Here is a 19,893-nt window from a genome sequence, read left to right on the forward strand (position 1 = left end):
TTGTTATGAATGAACTGAAAAAGCCTCCCGAGATGAAGAAGACATAAAAGCAGTGATTTTTCATAGTTATGTCGGCTAGAAAATAATATGTTTTGTAATATTTTAATCCTTTATATTTATATTCTATATCTATTCTTATTATATCCTATATATTTCCTTAATATTTACATTTTTTCATATGTAAAGATATTTGTCTATTGCTCTCTTGTGTGTATTAAGCAGTGTGTAAGCGAGGCGCAACTCTGCGCTGGAGTTTAGACCGGGTTTGTTTTGGTTTAATGAAAAATCTATTTTAGTTTCTCAAAATAGCAACACACCAGCAGTCCGCCTCAGAACACCTTCCTTTTTACCCCAGAACGCCTATGTGTGCACAAATGAGCGCTAACGCATTTGCTATTTAAACAGCGTAGCGCAACGCCTCAAAACCACTCTTGCGCCAAGCTTAAACTACCAAAAGACTACTGCGGCGCGCCTTGCACCACACTGCGCCAGGTGTATGATAGGGCCCTTTGTCATTGTCCGTCATTTTGACGGAGAGGGTTGTAAAAATTCCGTCATACTTTATTATTGACCGTCATTTAATTTGCATATTTTCTAATCGCTTTTTTCATTCATATTTTAATAATGAACTTGCAGGACGAGCATAAAGGCTAAATTATTCATTCATTTATTTAACAAATGAACAATAACTCATACCTACCTCATATCTTCCTCCTGCGTTGACCTGAACTAGGTGCTGGTCTCCTGCGTAATCAAACGCATCAAGAGAGACGATGCAGAGGCAGCTGTCATTCAATTCTGTGTCTTTGCCTCGGAAAGTCGACTTCTCGTGACAGTTTTAAATTAGTTCTGGAGGCTGAAGCCGCGTTCTGCTGCCACACTTGCCAGAAGCGGGCCGGACTCTACAGACAGACTCGGGCCAGATATGGTTAACAGGAATCAGGCCAGTGCTTTACAGCCGCATCACAAACGCATGTGCGGGAGCGAGCTGCGGGCCATCCTCGGCCCGGATAACACTCGCCGGAGGTGCCGAAGGGCAGCCGAGCTTCAGGCCGATTACTACCTGCTATCTGGGTAGCGCCACTTCAGCAGCGTTTTGTAGTTAGGAAACATTTCTCCTGAGGAAGTGATCAGAAGTTTGCTGGATTTTCTGAATGTGGGATTTCCCGGTCCTGCAAGCACTCGTTTCACCGGGGAAAAATACTGCAGCACGCACTCCTTCAGCACCAGCGGCGCGGCTTCACCTCTCTGCGTTCGATAGTGCATGGTGCTCACAACGCACTCCAAACCACCTGACCTCCTTGTTGCCGCTTGGTTGGCTCGTAACAACAGCCGTCTGTTTGTTCTTCATCGTCCACTGCATCACTTCCTCTTTTTTTTCACTTTTATTATTATTATCACAACTATTTGGCTGTTTAAAGAAACTTCTCACACTCAGCTGCTGTGAGATTTTTGACAAAGAGGAGACAAAACAAGGGCAATCGCCATCAGCTGGACAGGATTGGGAATTACAGTTAGCTACAAATTACAATCGATCACCCTCAGCCATAGATATATACACTAGATCTCGCATAGAGCATGCGTCAATAGCGCCGCCAAATTGGTACAGTGCTTCCAGGACAAATGTCATTCAACCGCACTAGTCTAGACAGTGTTATTACGTGAAGATGCGGGACTTTAGCGCTGTCTACGGGTGTAGTAACGAGCAAACAAAGAAAACAAAGCACAAAGGCAGAAAATTTCATAGGTAATATTAAGTTTTTACTGTTTTTGTATGTTCTGAACTTTTGTGCTAATCAGGTAACGTTATTGATGATAACAGTCACTTACTGCATTCACCATACAGCAAAGCAGCTCCAACTCACACTAAACACTCGGCTTATGCTAGTTTTGTTGAATAAAATCAGAAAACAATGCACAAGAAATATGACAACGAGATGCTGCGCTGCCAGAAACTTGTGTTATTGTCGGCTAACGTTAGTGAAAGAGTCGTTCGGGGGATTCATTCACAAACGAATCGCTCCCTCCGTCAGTATGAGAAGTGAAAGCAGGAGAGGAGCTGTGTTTCAGGACATGATTAGATCAAATTTAACAGGGAGGGTGAATAGTGCATTTCTGTACACACAAACACAAGCTTTTTGTCAGGAATGCCCGTGTGGTCACTGATCCATCAATGTAGAAAAGTGATGTAAACTTATAATTTCCGTAATTAGAAAAAAGAAATGACATACTAACATCCAGGAAAACTCCTGATCACAGATATATGTGTATATGTGTGTATCTCTGGCTTTGCATGGCCTCAGTCCTCCACTGTACATTGGTCCCGCATTCATTTCAAAGAAGCGCTACCCTGTAGCAAGATGGCAGCGCTATTGACGCATTCAGTCCAATATACAACAATAGGCCAGGCAACATCTAGTGTATATATCTATGACCCTCAGCATAATCCGTCAAAATGACGTATCACCTTCAGATTTTTCCGTTTTGTTTTGCTGAAAACAATCTGTCAATGACGGAAAACATCCGGTTAACGTGACCTCTGCTTGAAGAATATACACTGGCGATCAAAATTAGAGAACAATTTATAAATAATTGAACAATTTTGAAATAAAGTCATATTCACTGCTCAAAAGTTGGAGTTTTTGCTGCCGAAGGCTTTCAGTAACATTATACCTCCGAAATAGAGACTAATCTGAAGGAAAATGAGTGAGTGAATTACGTGCTGATGGAATTTATAAATCTGAGATGAGTCTAACAGAAAATGCATTGCGCTTTAAAACAAAACGAAAACAAAGTGTGTTCTATTGTGCAATGATATCTGCGGCTTTGAGCCCCTCTGCACACTCCAGGGGATTTTTCTTTGATTTTAAGAGATGCAGAAGAAGAGGAGCTGCTCTTCCAGCCGCTGACCAGAATTCCTGATAAAATTCCAGTTCAGCAAATGCCAGGAGAAGCGGGATCGCGGCCCAATTAAAATCCGCATAGGTCGGTTGCCATGGCGATACAAGCGAACATTCCACGTAATGTATTATTTATGGCTCAGGATGATTTAATTTAAAAGAAAGAGTGAGATAAAGCAGACGGATGAAGAGGGCCCCGCGTTGGCAGTTTAGTTTAGACTGTTGCTGCTTTCCTCTCTCTTTTCTTTTCTCCGCTCTGATGTAAATCTCCACCGCTGTTGGCAGTTCCACACAAACACACACAAAGGTGAGCCTGAAAAACTCGGCTGGTGCTCAAAAATAAATAGTTGCTGTAGAGAGTCAGCGAGAGGGACAACATATCTCAGGCGAAAAAGCCCAACTCAAGCCCTGTTTACTTTTGCACTATTCATCAGTTTTCCACAAGCACAACACAAGATCATTATGAGAATAAACTGAGTTTCTCTGCTTCTGAAAGGACATGTCATTTCAAAAAAAAAAAAGAATACATTAGTAAATGCTATTTTCAGTCTTGGTTCATTTAACATTAACTAACCTCATTGTAAAGTGTATAGGGTTGTCAAAAGCATCAAGTTTGGTTCCAATTAGTACTGAAATGAAAGATTTCATTCCGCGCTAACATTTGATTACTGTTAAACGCGTCGCTGATTGGCTGTTGAGTTCACATGCTCAACAGAAAGGACTGTGATTGGCTGTGAAGGTCATCAGTCCACCATTCTTCATCGCTTTTCACCAAGTGCAATTAATCTGTGCATTATTCAGACACAAGATGGCAGCAAACAGTCAAAAATGCCAAGCTGAGGAACACAAAAACTGGCTCAATGGAATATACACTAACCTGTGCATTGTTTAGACACAAGATGGCAGCAAACAGTCAAAAATGTAAAGCTGAGAGAAATGAAAACAGCTGAATGGAGCATGCACTAACCTGTGCATTATTCAGACACAAGATGGCACCAAACAGTTAAAAATGTAAAGCTGAAAGATACTAAATGGGTTGAATGGAGCATACGCTAACCTATGCAACATTCAGACAGAAAATGGTGCCAAACAGTCAGAAACGCAAAGCTGAGAGACATGAAACTGGCTGAACGGAGCATACACTACACTTCCATACATACACTAAAACATGGGCTTGACTTTTGGGCGAAATGTGCAGTGTGATCACGGTTAAAGACTGAAGAGGTTTATTCTGCAAAAATAATCATGCTGGATGTACTTTATCCCACGTATTACACAGCTATTAGCCACAAGGAATATAAATTAGACACAATGCATGGTTCTGAGGCTGTACTAGCTTATTTATTCTTTAATTAAATGTAAAGCTGACAAAAATTAAAAACAGCTGATGGAGTATACACTAACCTGTGCATTATTTAGACACTAGATGGCGCCAAACATTCAAAAACACAAAGCTGACAGAAGCAGCTGATGGAGTATACACTAACCTGCGCATTATTTAGTCACTAGATGGCGCCAAACATTCAAAAACACAAAGCTGACAGAAACAGCTGATGGAGTATACACTAACCTGCTCATTATTTAGACACTAGATGGCGCCAAACATTCAAAAACACAAAGCTGACAGAAACAGCTGATGGAGTATACACTAACCTGCGCATTATTCAGACACTAGATGGCGCCAAACAGTCAAAAAGGAAACCGGTTTGATGAAGCATAGACTACCCTTCGGATTATCTAGTCCCAAGATGTCGCCAAACAGACAAAAAAGCAAAGATGACAGAAACGAAAATAGCTGGAGTATACGCTAACCTGCACAATATTCAGCCACAAGATGTCGCCAAACACTCAAAAACACAAAGCTGACAGAAACTAAAACTGCTGATGGAGTATACACTAACCTGCGCATACTTCAGACACAAGATGGCGCCAAACAGTCAAAACACAAAGCTGACAGAAACTAAAACTGCTGATGGAGTATACACTAACATGCACACTATTCAGACGCAAGATGGCGCCAAACAGACAAAAGTGGTCAAAAACGGCAGCGTGACGTGGATCTAAGTATATGGATAAACATATTCACTAACAGAAAATCCTGCGTTATTTAGCGGTTGTTATCTGCGAATAACATACCTTGGAATATCAGAACAGGCCATTCAGATTCGAACATTCCAGACTGCCATGTAATAAATATAGATAGAGAACATATTTCAGTATAAAGCAGTGGAAAAAGCCCAACTCCAGTCCTGTTTACTTTTGCACTATTCATCAGTCTTCCCCAAGAACAACAAAAGCTCATTATGGGAATAAAGTGAGTTTCTGGGCCTCTGAAATGACACATCTGCTGATGTAATCAAGGGCACGTCGGGCTAACATTCAACATTCATACACTCCAGAGACGCAGTCAAGTCCAGCCCTACATCAGTTTCCAGCGAACATGTCGTTTCACTTACAAATACATTTTTCATGCAGACGGACCACGGTAAAGGGTGATCAGTACAGTATAAACAACCACACACACACACACACACACACACACACACACACACACACACACACACACACGATCTGCTGCCTTCAGCAAATACCAATACATTCTCTTAGCAGATCAAATACACAATAACTTCCCGTTTTTCTTTCAGTTTGTGTTTTTAATAGTTTGGCAAGTGTTCGTTTTTTCCTAGAGCAAAGTTTAGTTTGGTTTGGAGCGTTAGACATCAGTGGTTTGACGATTTTATTAGATATACACTCATCGGCCACTTTATTAGGTACACCTTACTTGTACTGGGTTGGACCCCTTTTGCCTTCAGAATTGCCCTAATCCTTCGATTCAACAGGCTACTGGAAATATTCCTCAGAGATTTTGCTCCATATTGTCATGATAGCATCACGCAGTTGCTGCAGATTTGTCGGCTGCACATCCATGATGCCAATCTCCCGTTCCACCACATCCCAAAGCTGCTCTATTGGATTGAGTTCTGCTGACTTTGGAGGCCATTTAAGTACAGTGAACTCATCGTCATGTTCAAGAAACCAGTCTGAGATGATTGAGCTTTAAGACATGGTGTGTTATCCTGCTGGAAGTAGCCATCAGAAGACGAGTACATTGCGGTCATAAAGGGATGGACATGGTCAGCAACAATAATATATCTAATCGTTTGATCATAAACAGATTTAAACAATGCATATTTCTAAAAAGAGTGAGAATTATTTTTGTCTAAAAAATTTATATTCCTATGATTATAATACATTAATAAATTGTGTTGAGATTATTAATAAATAAATTAATAAAATTCAGTTGATTAGACATGAATTTTGATTATTAAAATATAATTAAACCATTAGAATCATGAGTGAAAATTATTGATAAATTATATATATTTTTTGATTATCAAAGTTTTATTAAACTATTAAAAATAATCAAAATGAAACCTATCTATCTACCCATCTATATAAAAAAAATAATAAATAAATAAATATATATATATATATATATATATATATATATATATATATATATATATATATATATATATATATATATATATATATATATATGAATTAATAAATTGAGTTGAAATTATAAATAAACCATTAAAACTTATGGGTGAATATTATCATGAAATTATTAATTAATTGAATTCAGTTGATCATTTTGGATTTTTACCATTTTACTAAACCATTAAAAATGGTCAAAATGAAACCAGAGAAAGTTATAAAAGAATACCGCTTACATATGACAAAACATTTTGGTCATAATTACATAAAAGGCAAACGAGCATTGTATGGATCGTAAACCGAATTAAATCAAATTCGAAACAGAATCTATTATTTTTTCCATTAGTAAATTGTAATTTGCTTTTGTAACTAATGAGATTAGACATCAATTTTGATAATTAAACTGCCATTAGACCATTTAAAGTATGTGTGTGTGTGTGTGTGTGTGTGTGTGTGTGTGTGTGTGTGTGTGTGTGTGTGTGTGTGTGTGTGTGTGTGTATATATAATAAAATACAATGTTGCAAAAAACATTAGACCTAAAATTGAATACTTTTTGTTATTTTACATAATATATTTTAGCTATACATGTAACATTATTAGAATCAGCTTTTATTCAAAAAAAATAAAACAAACACTGATCTCAGTACAGTAGTGTGAGTTTAAGTCATGAACACACGCTATTACGAGAATTTGTCATGTTATTTAATAGCATTATTTAAAGTACAGTTATTAGCCCTCCTGTATATTTTTCCCCCAAATTCTGTTTGACGGAAATAATTAAGATGCATTAAAACATTTCTAATCATAATAGTTTTAATAACTCATCTCTAACAACTGATTTCTTTTTTCTTTCACATGAAGACAGCACATAATATTAGACTAGACATATTATTATTATTATTCTTTAAGACACTAGTTTTCAGCTTAAAGTGACATTTAAAGGCTTCATTAGGGTAATTAGGGTAAAGTTAGGGTAATTAGGCAAGTCATTGTATAACAGTGGTTTGTTCTGGACACAATCTAAAACTAATATTGCTAAAGGGGCTAATAATATTGACCTTAAAATGGCTTTAAATAAATTAAGAACTGCTTTTATTCTAGCAAAAATAAAACAAATAAGACGTTCTCCAGAAGAAAAAATATTATAGGAAATACTGTGAAAAATTCCTGTTCAACATTATTTGGGAAATATGTGGAAAAGAAAATAATATAAATAAAATCAGCAATAAATGCAATAAATATCATTGCCTGAAAGGTTAATCTTTACTATTTATATAAGACATGTTACCTTATTTCCAGATCATCTTCATAATGTTTTTTAATTGCCTACTTTCAAAAAGAAATAATAATAACAATACTATTTCCCCCTTCACTAAGCATGATTTTTAAATAGCATTTTTTTCTAATCAACAAATATTTATTAGCATGCACACGGACAACAGAAAATTAAAAAAATCTGTATTATGTAGCTGGCATTACAGCTAAACCTCCTGCAAACCCAGCAACAGTTTGATCAAGAAACATTCAATACTAAAAAAAACCCTTCCTCAAAGCAAGAGCTGAAAATCCAAGCCATGAACATCAAAGGCACACAGCAGCGTCCAATCAGATTCCAGCAGCGCCGTCCAATCAGCACGCAGCATTCTGTTTAGATCTACAATTCTGTTTTACATTGTTTGTGCAGCTTTTGAGCGCTGAACGCAACACTCGCTCTGAGGAACTGAGGGAATTTGGAGGCTTGATGAGATGTGGAAAAAAAGAAACGGAGAGATGCAAACTCCGGAGTGGATCTCTAAAATCCGAGTCTCTTTTCATTCGGCTCTCTCCTTGGCACAAATGCATGGGTGCTGAGACGGATGTGCATTGAAGGCTTGTGAATGCTTTTTATTTAGATGAGCGTCAAGTGTTTCTGGTGGGTGTTCAAGGTTTGCTTTAGATTTGAGAGTGTGATGGGATGAATGGCACGTTGTCTAACAATGCCACTGGCAATGACTTCACATGCACTGTGACGCTTCGCAGCGGCTCACGCATTATGACGAGCACAAAAAGTCATGCAGACCTTCATGAAAACATAATTTGTTCCTCTAATCTTTAACATTTTTATTTTGCGGCCTATTTGACCTGCGTATTGTCACAGTCTTTACAGTCACTTTAGAAAACTTCTGAGTGCAAACTTCAGAGTCCTCCAAGGAGATGCACTTGTTTTTTGTCCTAAAGTCCATGTGAGCCGGAAGCTGCAGAGACTTTTTTTTCAGTTTGTACTTTCAACTGAGATGGAATATTGAGTAGGGGGCGGGGCTTTCTATTTGCATATTGTTACTTTGTTGCGAATTAACATTAAGAGGGGTGTGGTTATATATGTAAATAAGAACTGACATCATCATCATAGAAGGAGCGATCCAAAGGCAGAAAGAAATGCTCAGACTTTGAATTGAAATGGAATATTGAGTAGGGGGAGGGGATTTCTATTTGAATATTGTTCAGATTATGAATTAACAGTAAGAGGGGAGTGGTTAAGAATGTAAATGATAACTGACATCTTCGTAGAAGTAACAATCTAAAGGCTGAAATAGAGGCTTAGACTTTGAATTGAAATGAAATATGGAATATTGAGATGGAATATTGAGTAGGGGTAGGGGCTCTCTATTTGCATATCATTACCTTGTTGCGAATTAACATTAAGAGGGGTGTGGTTATATATGTAAATAATAACTGACATCATCATCATAGAAGTAGCGATCCAAAGGCAGAAAGAAATGCTCAGACTTTGAATTGAAATGGAATATTGAGTAGGGGGAGGGGATTTCTATTTAAATATTGTTACCCTGTTGCAAATTAACATTAAGAAGGGGTTTGGTTATGTAAATGATAACTGACATCATTATCATCATCGAAATGGCGATCCAAAGACTGAAAGAGATGCCTAGACTTTAAACTGAAATAGAATATTGAGAAGGGGGAGGGGCTTTCTATTTGAATATCATTTAGATTGCAAATTAACATTAAGAGGGGAGTAGTTAATTATGTAAATGATAACTGACATCCTCATCATCATAAAAAATGGCGATCCTAAGACTCAAAGAGATGCCTCGACTTTAAACTGAAATGGAATATTGAGTTGGGGGAGGGGCTTTCTATTTGAATATTGTTCAGATTATGAATTAACATTTAGAGGGGAGTGGTTAAGAATGTAAACGATAACTGACATCTTCGTAGAAGTAGCAATCTAAAGGCAGAAATAGAGGCTTAGACTTTGAATTGAAATAAAATATTGAGTAGGGGGAGGGGCTTTCTATTTGCATATCATTACCTTGTTGCAAATTAACATTAAGAGAGGTGTGGTTAAGTATGTAAATGATAACTGACATCATCATCATAATAGAAGTAGCGCTTCAAAGGCACAAAATGCTCAGACTTTGAACTGAAACGGAATATTGAGTAGGGGGAGGGGTGTTCTGTTTGCATATTGTTACATTGTTGCAAATTATCATTAAGAGGGGTGTGGTTAAGTATGTAAATGATAACTGACATCTTAATCATAAAAGTAGAGATCCAAAGGCAGAAAGAGACACTCCGACTTTGAACTAAATTTGAATATTAAGTAGGGGGAGGGGCTTTCTACTTGCATATCGTTTAAATTGCAAATAAACGTTAAGAGGGGCGTGGTTAAGCATGTAAATGATAACCTGACATCATCATTGAAGTAGTGATCTAAAGACTGAAAGGAACGCTTAGACTTTAAACTAAAACAATATTGAGTAGGGGGAGGGGTGTTCTATTTGCATATTGTTCAAATTGCAAATTAACATTACAATGGCTGTGGTTGAGTATGTAAATGATAACTGACATCATCATTGAAGTAGTGATCCAACTATTTGGTTTAAATTTAAATGAGATTGTGCTGTTTTCAAAATAGGGCGGAGCTACTATGTGTCAGCATAGTGTGCAGATTCAGTGAACGAGTCTAACATCTTATGTTAATGATGGAGGTATGGTCACCAATGGGCGGGGCTTTCCCCTTTTAAAGCATTATACAACAGGAGAACCTCAATCTAAGTGTTTCTGCAGACTGTTTTTATCCAAGTCTGAAAATAAAACATCAAATTAATAAATATTTACCACTTTAAGCTGTTTATATGCGCACTTTGTACCACAAAATTGTACGTAAACCCGTTATAAAAGTGATTTTTGCATAATAGGTCCCCTTTAAAACTATTATGTTAACATACCGTCCATTAAACATCACTTGGTAAATGTCACGGGAGGGTTTATAATTGACTGTACACATCCAAATATGAGCTCTGGTTTACAAAACCTGATACATAAAGACAAAGTGACATCCTGTGAAGCATTTCAGATAATAAATGAAACGCTACTGTGCAAGCTGAAATTTACCAGATGATTTGTGTGGTAGACAAATCAGACAAAAACTGCCAGCAGCGAATCAAATCAGCACAGCCAATGACTAAATTAGTGAATGCATCATTGTGAAACACACATATATATATATATAGCATATCTAGATTAGGCTGGGTACCAATTTTTGTGAGCATCAGCCCCACAGTAATGTAATACTATGCATAATATACTGATTTACCGAGCAAATGTGTGTGCTAATGACTCTGAACAGGCAAGAAGTCCTTTCTTTTCTGTGTCCTCTCCATCCTTTAGTGCTTACAAATCAAATCATAATATGCATTTCCATTTCCGCACGATATTTATTCTGCCACTTTGTCACGCGTCCGTGACCCCCGCTATTTCAGACGGCTATTTACTTGCTCTCGTTTGTCGATTTGGAGCAGCCCTCAGCATTATTGTTTAATATGACGGGGTTATTCACATTTCTCTCTGCTGGTTTCGTCAGGCAGGTTTTCAGTCTTTAGAAAATGTCGATGTTATTCTCCGTACAACAAAATGAGTGTCAAGGACAGCTGCTGCAGGTTAGCTAGCTACTTTTAGTGACTTTTTTTTTGCTTTTGACTTGTGAAAATAGTTTTAAATAGTTTTGTTTTTCCAATCTGTCTTGTCTAGTTAATCGTCAGCTTGTGTTTATAGGTTAATGGAGGCATACAGAGTTAAAAAAACCCTATGTTTGGCACATTGGGAGACTTTAATGTTATTTGTCAATGCTGTTGATGTAAAAAAAAAAGATATCTGTAAATTAGCAGTTTTTTTAGTGATTCATCTTCATTCATTCATTTTCTTTTCGGCTTAGTCCCTTTATTAATCATGGGTCGCCACAGCAGAATGAACGTCCAACTTATCCAGCATATGTTTTACACAGTGGATGCCCTTTCAGCTGCAACCCATCACTGGGAAATGTTATTCATCTTTTAATTTTGAATTTCTCTTCGTTTAGTTGTGTGTTTGAATTGCATTATGGGACCTTGATCTTTCTTTACACCAACTTTTAACCTTGAAAAGTGGTTAAAAGTTGACATTTGTAATAGTTTAAAGTAGGGATGCACCAATACCGTTTTCTATCTGATTCGATACCAAAATTCGGAGTTTTGACCGATACAGATCCAATCCTGATACCAAAATTTGGAGTATCGACCGAATACAGATCCGATCCCGATACCAAAATTATGTATATCGACCGATACAGATTCAATCCCCATACCAGGTTTAGAGTTTTGACCAGTACAGATCCAATACCAAAATTTGGAGTATTGACCAATACAGATCCAATCCCGATACCAAAATTCAGAGCATCGACCTATACTCATTCAAACCGATACCAAAATTCAGGGTATCAACCGATACAGATCCTATCCTGATACCAAAATTTAGAGGTTTGACCGATACAAATCCGGTACCAAAATTTGGAGAGTCGACCGGTACAGATCCGATCCCGATACCAGGTTTACAGTTTTGACCAATACAGATCAAATACCAAAATTTGGAGTATTGACCGATACAGGTCCAATCCCGATACCAAAATTCAGAGTATCGACCGATATTGATTCGATACCAAATTTTGGAGTATCAACCAATACAGATCCCATCCCGATACCAAAATTTGGAGTATCAACCGATACAGATCCCATCCCGATACCCAAATTCAGAGTATCAACCCATACCGTTCCGATCCTGATTCCAAAATTCGGAGTATCAACCGATACAGATCTGATACCAAAATTCAGAGTACTGACCAATACAAATCCAATCCTGATACTCAAATTCGAAGTATTGACCGATAAAGATCTGATCTCGATACCAAAATTGGGAGTATCGACCAATTTAGATCCGATTCCGATACCAAAATTCTGAGTTTTGACCGATATAGATCCGATACCAAAATTTGAAGAATCAACCGGTACAGATCCGATCCCCGATACCAAGTTTTGTGTTTTGACCAATACAGGTCCGATATCAAAATTCTGAGTATCGACCAACACAGAATCAACCACGATACCAAAATTCGGAGTATCGGCCGATACTGATCTGATACCAAAATTCAAAGTATCAACCGATATCGATCCAGTACCGAAATTTGGAGTATCAACCGATACAGATCTGATAACAAAATTCGAAGTATTGACCAATACAGATCCGATCCCGATACCAAAATTCAGAGTGTCAACCGATATAGATGAGATGCCGATACCAAAATTCAGAGTATCGACCGATACAGATCCGATCCCGATACTGTACCGTTATTTTTATACATACAGTTTGTATAGTTCTACCATTAAAAACATTATTGAATAAATTTAGGTGCAATTAGTCCAACGTATTTAATTCTTTATTTTTATTGTTTATTTTTCACGGACTTGTGCGGGAAACCAGAGCTGACCGATCTGCTTCAGACCTTCTATGGAATATACACAATTATGTAGACTAATTACCTCTGACAAACACCCAAACACTGCAGTGCCCTTAAATTTTCTCCATAACTTGCATCAGAGCTGCAGCAATGGTTTGTCAGCTTGTCATCCTCTGAGAAAACTATTGGCGGTTGTCTAGCAAGCCCTCCCGGGCAGCGTTGACCGGCCCGCAGTGATAAAAAGGTAGAATAGAGATCATTGAGTTAGTTGATTTGCTTGTCGGCAGTAAAAATTGCTTGGACAGGAATGACAAAAATAAATGCAAACAATAAACGCAGGGCTTCAGAAGACTATTGGCATATCTTCATGCCGTTGTCATCTGATTTTCAACTTGTTTTTGGGCACGCCACTGGTGTTTGGCTCAGTGATTGCATGTGTGTAGGCATGTACTTGTGTTTCTTTGTCTTCTTCCTGAAGTGGTAGTCAGTGCGGACGGCCCAATAAATTGTATGGTAACAAGTTATGAAAGTTGGCACACACTTAGAAGACTTTCTCAACGTAATGCATAGCAAATGTGCCATCTCTCCTCCAAAAACCTTGCAGCAGCACCGACAGTTCAGATTATACATATTCCTGCATTAATCTTTTAAAGCGCGTGTGTGCAGCACCGCATAAATATTTCAGACACGGCAACAGAAAACATCTCTTCATATTTTGGTCAGTAATATCATGCCCTTCTTCTCATAAGCGTGCATTCATGAGCAGGGAAAAATATATGCAATATTGTTACCAAGTATTGCAATATTGATATTTCGTACGATATTTCATTTCCCTTGAAAAATGCTAGTTTTATTTTTAAATCATTTCATTATTTAATGATATTAAAATAAACAGGAAAAAGATATTCTTGAGATCTATTCAGTTGTAATCCAATCGAATTGTAAAGTGTCGAGGTGCAAACATTTACAGCTCTATCATACATCCGGCACAATACTGCTCAAGACTTGTTTAGCACAATTTGTTGCTATTTTTAGACCAGCGCAACTCTAATTTTCACATTTTGCACCACGTTTTTTAAATATCAAATGCATTTGCGCCACTTTATGGACTTGTGTGTGTTGGTCAATAAAGGCCAATTTTGGCCAATACAGGTCCGATACCAAATTTCAGAGTATCGACCGATACGATCCGATCCCGATACCAAAATTCTGAGTATCGACCGATACGATCAGATCCCGATACCAAAACTCTGAGTTTTGACCGATACAGATCCGATCCCAATACCAAAATTCGGAGTATCGGCCGATACTGATCTGATACCAAAATTCAAAGTATCAACCGATATCGATCCAGTACCGAAATTTGGAGTATCAACCGATACAGATCTGATAACAAAATTCGAAGTATTGACCAATACAGATCCGATCCCGATACCAAAATTCAGAGTGTCAACCGATATAGATGAGATGCCGATACCAAAATTCAGAGTATCGACCGATACAGATCCGATCCCGATACTGTACCGTTATTTTTATACATACAGTTTGTATAGTTCTACCATTAAAAACATTATTGAATAAATTTAGGTGCAATTAGTCCAACGTATTTATTTCTTTATTTTTATTGTTTATTTTTCACGGACTTGTGCGGGAAACCAGAGCTGACCGATCTGCTTCAGACCTTCTATGGAATATACACAATTATGTAGACTAATTACCTCTGACAAACACCCAAACACTGCAGTGCCCTTAAATTTTCTCCATAACTTGCATCAGAGCTGCAGCAATGGTTTGTCAGCTTGTCATCCTCTGAGAAAACTATTGGCGGTTGTCTAGCAAGCCCTCCCGGGCAGCGTTGACCGGCCCGCAGTGATAAAAAGGTAGAATAGAGATCATTGAGTTAGTTGATTTGCTTGTCGGCAGTAAAAATTGCTTGGACAGGAATGACAAAAATAAATGCAAACAATAAACGCAGGGCTTCAGAAGACTATTGGCATATCTTCATGCCGTTGTCATCTGATTTTCAACTTGTTTTTGGGCACGCCACTGGTGTTTGGCTCAGTGATTGCATGTGTGTAGGCATGTACTTGTGTTTCTTTGTCTTCTTCCTGAAGTGGTAGTCAGTGCGGACGGCCCAATAAATTGTATGGTAACAAGTTATGAAAGTTGGCACACACTTAGAAGACTTTCTCAACGTAATGCATAGCAAATGTGCCATCTCTCCTCCAAAAACCTTGCAGCAGCACCGACAGTTCAGATTATACATATTCCTGCATTAATCTTTTAAAGCGCGTGTGTGCAGCACCGCATAAATATTTCAGACACGGCAACAGAAAACATCTCTTCATATTTTGGTCAGTAATATCATGCCCTTCTTCTCATAAGCGTGCATTCATGAGCAGGGAAAAATATATGCAATATTGTTACCAAGTATTGCAATATTGATATTTCGTACGATATTTCATTTCCCTTGAAAAATGCTAGTTTTATTTTTAAATCATTTCATTATTTAATGATATTAAAATAAACAGGAAAAAGATATTCTTGAGATCTATTCAGTTGTAATCCAATCGAATTGTAAAGTGTCGAGGTGCAAACATTTACAGCTCTATCATACATCCGGCACAATACTGCTCAAGACTTGTTTAGCACAATTTGTTGCTATTTTTAGACCAGCGCAACTCTAATTTTCACATTTTGCACCACGTTTTTTAAATATCAAATGCATTTGCGCCACTTTATGGACTTGTGTGTGTTGGTCAATAAAGGCCAATTTTGGCCAATACAGGTCCGATACCAAATTTCAGAGTATCGACCGATACGATCCGATCCCGATACCAAAATTCTGAGTATCGACCGATACGATCAGATCCCGATACCAAAACTCTGAGTTTTGACCGATACAGATCCGATCCCAATACCAAAATTCTGAGTATCGACCAATACGATCCGATCCCAAAATTCATAGTTTTGACTGATACAGATCCAATACCAAATTTCAGAGTATCGACCGGTATAGATTCGATCCCAATACCAAAATTCGGAGAATCGACCGATACGATCTGATCACGATACTCTGCCTTTTTTTTAACATACAGTTTCTATAGTTCTTGTGATAAACTCAAATAAGGTGTGAAGCACCAAAAGCAACCCATATTAAAATGAATTTGAATACTATTTTGGTTATTGTTGCTATCCATGAATTTTCCATGTATTTTCGTTGTTATTATGACCCTCCGACAATCTCTTTCAGCTAAAATAATGCTTAAATGAGTTTATTTATAAACCAGTTTCGAGAGGATCACGTGCTTATGATTGCTTGCGGCTGGTCCCGCATTATCCAATTTATGATTGACCAATCAGACGATTGCTAAGCCACTACAAACACCCAAGCCATCTTCATTTTCAAGAATCCCCCCATCCACCCTTACTCCTCCTCCTTTTCTAGATGGGTGCCACAGTGGCCTAGTGGTTAGCACTGTTGCCTCACAGCAAGAACGTCACTGGTTCTAGTCCTTACCAAGCCAGCCGATGTTTCTGTGTGGAGTTTACACGTCCTTCCTGTGCTCAAGTGGGTTTCCCCCGGGTTTCCTCACTCTATCCAAAAGCATGCAACTTAAGTTATTGACTAATCCAAAGCATCATAGACATGCTCATATTAAGTAGTTATCTGTTAAGAGCAATCCCTATCTGTTCATTAGCTACTACAGCAGGGGAGTTCTCCAGATCTACCTGAACTCAAACTCTCCTCTCGCCTCCAAACGGGAGGGAGCCCCGGGCTCGAGGATCTTATGAGCTCAGGGCTCCTCTCCTGGGACAGCATGCCAAACAAGCTTTATAATCAGTCATCAGCTAAGGGTGAACTCTTGAAATTGCAGTATTTGAATCTCATAGTTAAATAGTAGACTAAATGAGGCCATAGCCACAAAAAAGGTCCACTTTTTGAGAAAATGCAATATTTAAATGTCATCATTAAACATTAAAAAAAATAATAAAATTTGAGGAAAAAAAAAACAATCACCCCTTTCACCAGGCTGGCTACGGGCCTGTGGTGCATGTACTATTATCCCGATAATGATACTTTTTGCGATATATCATGCAGTTCTATCATAAGTGTGATGATGGGATGCGAACCGAATCAACATGTCATATTTTCTGCACCGGATAAAGGCACAGACGCCTCATTTCTTCACCTGGTGTCATGTAATGTGGTCCGCTGGGAATTTCGGCAGGTTTTGCTGACCATATTGAGACTCGTGCTGATGCAAGTTAAAAATAATGTTGTCACATTACCGCAGTAGCTGAAGGCATAAAACATGCTAAAAGTGCAGTCTGTAATTTTAGAAGTGACACCAAGCCAAAATATTACTTCATGCTGGTAAACGACTCGCAGGCTGCAAATCAAAACGAGCGTGAATATTCAGGTTTTAATATATGTCTGGCATCATAGTGGACAAGACACTGCAGGCTACAACACTTCAGCTGCCACTATTGACATTTCTTTCTGTCAGTTTTGAGATTTTGTCTTAGTCTAATGTAAGGAAAGCGTTCATAATTTACTGTTAAGTGTTGCTCGTAAGTGATGCACTTTATCAGTTTGTGTCTGCAGATTTCAATTACAAGACATTTCTTCAAGGCTGTTTTCTGAATATGTGTGTTTTTCTAGCCATTGATCTCTTCCACTTACACCAAACTAACATTGTTTTATTCATATGTGTGTTTCGAAGACTTTTACTGAGGGATATGTTCCTATATATAGTTTGCTTGATTTTATAATCCATTTATAAATAAATGTGGCTGGTTGGGGGTGACACGGTGGCTCAGTGGTTAGCACTGTCACCTCACAGCAAGAAGGTCACTGGTTCGAGTTCTGGCTGGGTCAGTTGCTTTTTCTGTGCGGAGTTTGCATGTTCTCCCCGTGTACTACTAATAATAAAACAATAATAAAATAATATTAATAATATAATGCTACTACTAATAAAATATTAATAATTATAATAATAAAATAATAATAATAATAATAATAATATAATAATAATAATAATAAAATAATAATGAAATAATGATAATAATAACAAACATAAAATACTACTACTACCACTACTACTACTTCTAATAATAATAATAATAATAATAATAATAATAACAATAATAATATAATACTACTACTACTAATAATAATAAAATAATAAAATAATTATTGTAAAAATAAAATAATTATAATAAAATAATTATAATAATAATACAAAATAATAATAAAATATTAATGATAATAACAAAATAAAATAATACTAATACCACTACTACTACTACTTCTAATAATAACAATGATAATAATAATAATAATAATAATAATAATAAAAATAATAATAATAATAATATAATACTACTACTAATAAAATAATAATAATAATAATAATAAAATAATAAATTAATTATTGTAATAATAAAATAAATATAATAATAATGAAAAATAATAATGATAATAGCAAATTATTATCATTCTACTACCACTACTACTACTACTACTTCTAATAATAATGATAATAATAATAATAATAATAATAATAATAATAATAATAATAATACTAATAATATACTACTAATAGAATAATAAAATAATTATTGTACAAATAAAATAATTATAATAAAATAATTATAATAATAATACAAAATAATAATAAAATAATAATGATAATAACAAAAATAAAATAATACTACTACCACTACTACTACTACTTCTAATAATAATAATAATAATAATAATAATATTAATACTATGATACTACTACTAATAAAATAAAAAGAAAATAATAATAATAATAATTTAATAATAAAAAAATGAAAACCCTTTTCACATGACTGTTATGACACGCATAAAGATCTTTGTCATCTTAAATCTTAAAAGTTTTTAATACTTTGGATTTTTATGTATGTACTTTTATTTACATGCATTTTTGTTTATATTATATCATATCAAAATTACAATAAATGAACTCCCGTGTGTGTGTGAGAGGTGTGTGTATTACAGTGTGTATGAGTGCAGGAAAGTATTTCTGACATTATTCTCTCTTCTGGCTGCCGTTTTCAGTCTCACACTATTACTTTTCTTTTTCTGAATCTCTCAATAGCACCAGTGCGGAGTTTTTCTTGTGTTATTTCAGCAAATAGGATTGTAACTCTCCCATTCACTGCGCTCTGAGTTTACCAACTATGATGACGACAATGCTGAGAAACACGCGACTGCGATAAGTGTCCATAGTTTTAATGTGCGCTTGTTTTTTTCAGGGTTCAGTCGTGCAGCGCTGCCGTTTGGTCTGGTGCGCAGAGAGTTATCATGTGAGGGCTATCCAATCGACCTGCGCTGCCCGGGAAGTGATGTCATCATGATCGAAACCGCAAACTACGGACGCACTGACAACAAGATATGCGATGCTGACCCCTTCCAGATGGACAACATCAACTGCTACCTCCCGGATGCCTATAAAATCGTGTCTCAAAGGTAAATGTATAGTGATTTTATTGCATTTCCAAAAATGATTGAGGCCATGACCATGTGTTTTGCGATATAAACTACCTGACAACAGTCTTGTGGTGGATCTCAGTTGTAAGAGCAATTTGTGGAAGAATTGAGTCCAATTGTGGATGAATTGACTTCCTGGTGTGATAGATTTTCAATCAAGTTGATGGTAAATAAAACAAAAGACATGGCGATAGGTTAC

At 36.8% G+C, this 19,893-nt stretch overlaps 1 protein-coding gene across 10 annotated transcripts in view; it reads left to right on the forward strand.

The window, feature by feature from the left end:
* The window catches only part of adgrl2b.1 (adhesion G protein-coupled receptor L2b, tandem duplicate 1), a 228,657-nt gene that overhangs the window by 64,997 nt on the left and 143,767 nt on the right, over positions 1 to 19,893 (forward strand). For 8 of the 10 annotated variants that reach the window (NM_001366847.1, NM_001366848.1, XM_073911631.1 and 5 more), the window contains exon 3: positions 19,460 to 19,673. In NM_001366847.1, coding sequence (NP_001353776.1) covers positions 19,460 to 19,673 — 214 coding nt within the window. Of the gene's footprint in view, positions 1 to 19,315; positions 19,674 to 19,893 lie in introns of all 10 variants that reach the window. The other 2 variants (XM_073911636.1, XM_073911638.1) reach the window with 1 other exon arrangement.

The sequence above is a fragment of the Danio rerio genome, chromosome 2, assembly GCF_049306965.1.
Source record: "Danio rerio strain Tuebingen ecotype United States chromosome 2, GRCz12tu, whole genome shotgun sequence".
Classification (NCBI taxonomy): Eukaryota; Metazoa; Chordata; class Actinopteri; order Cypriniformes; family Danionidae; genus Danio; species Danio rerio.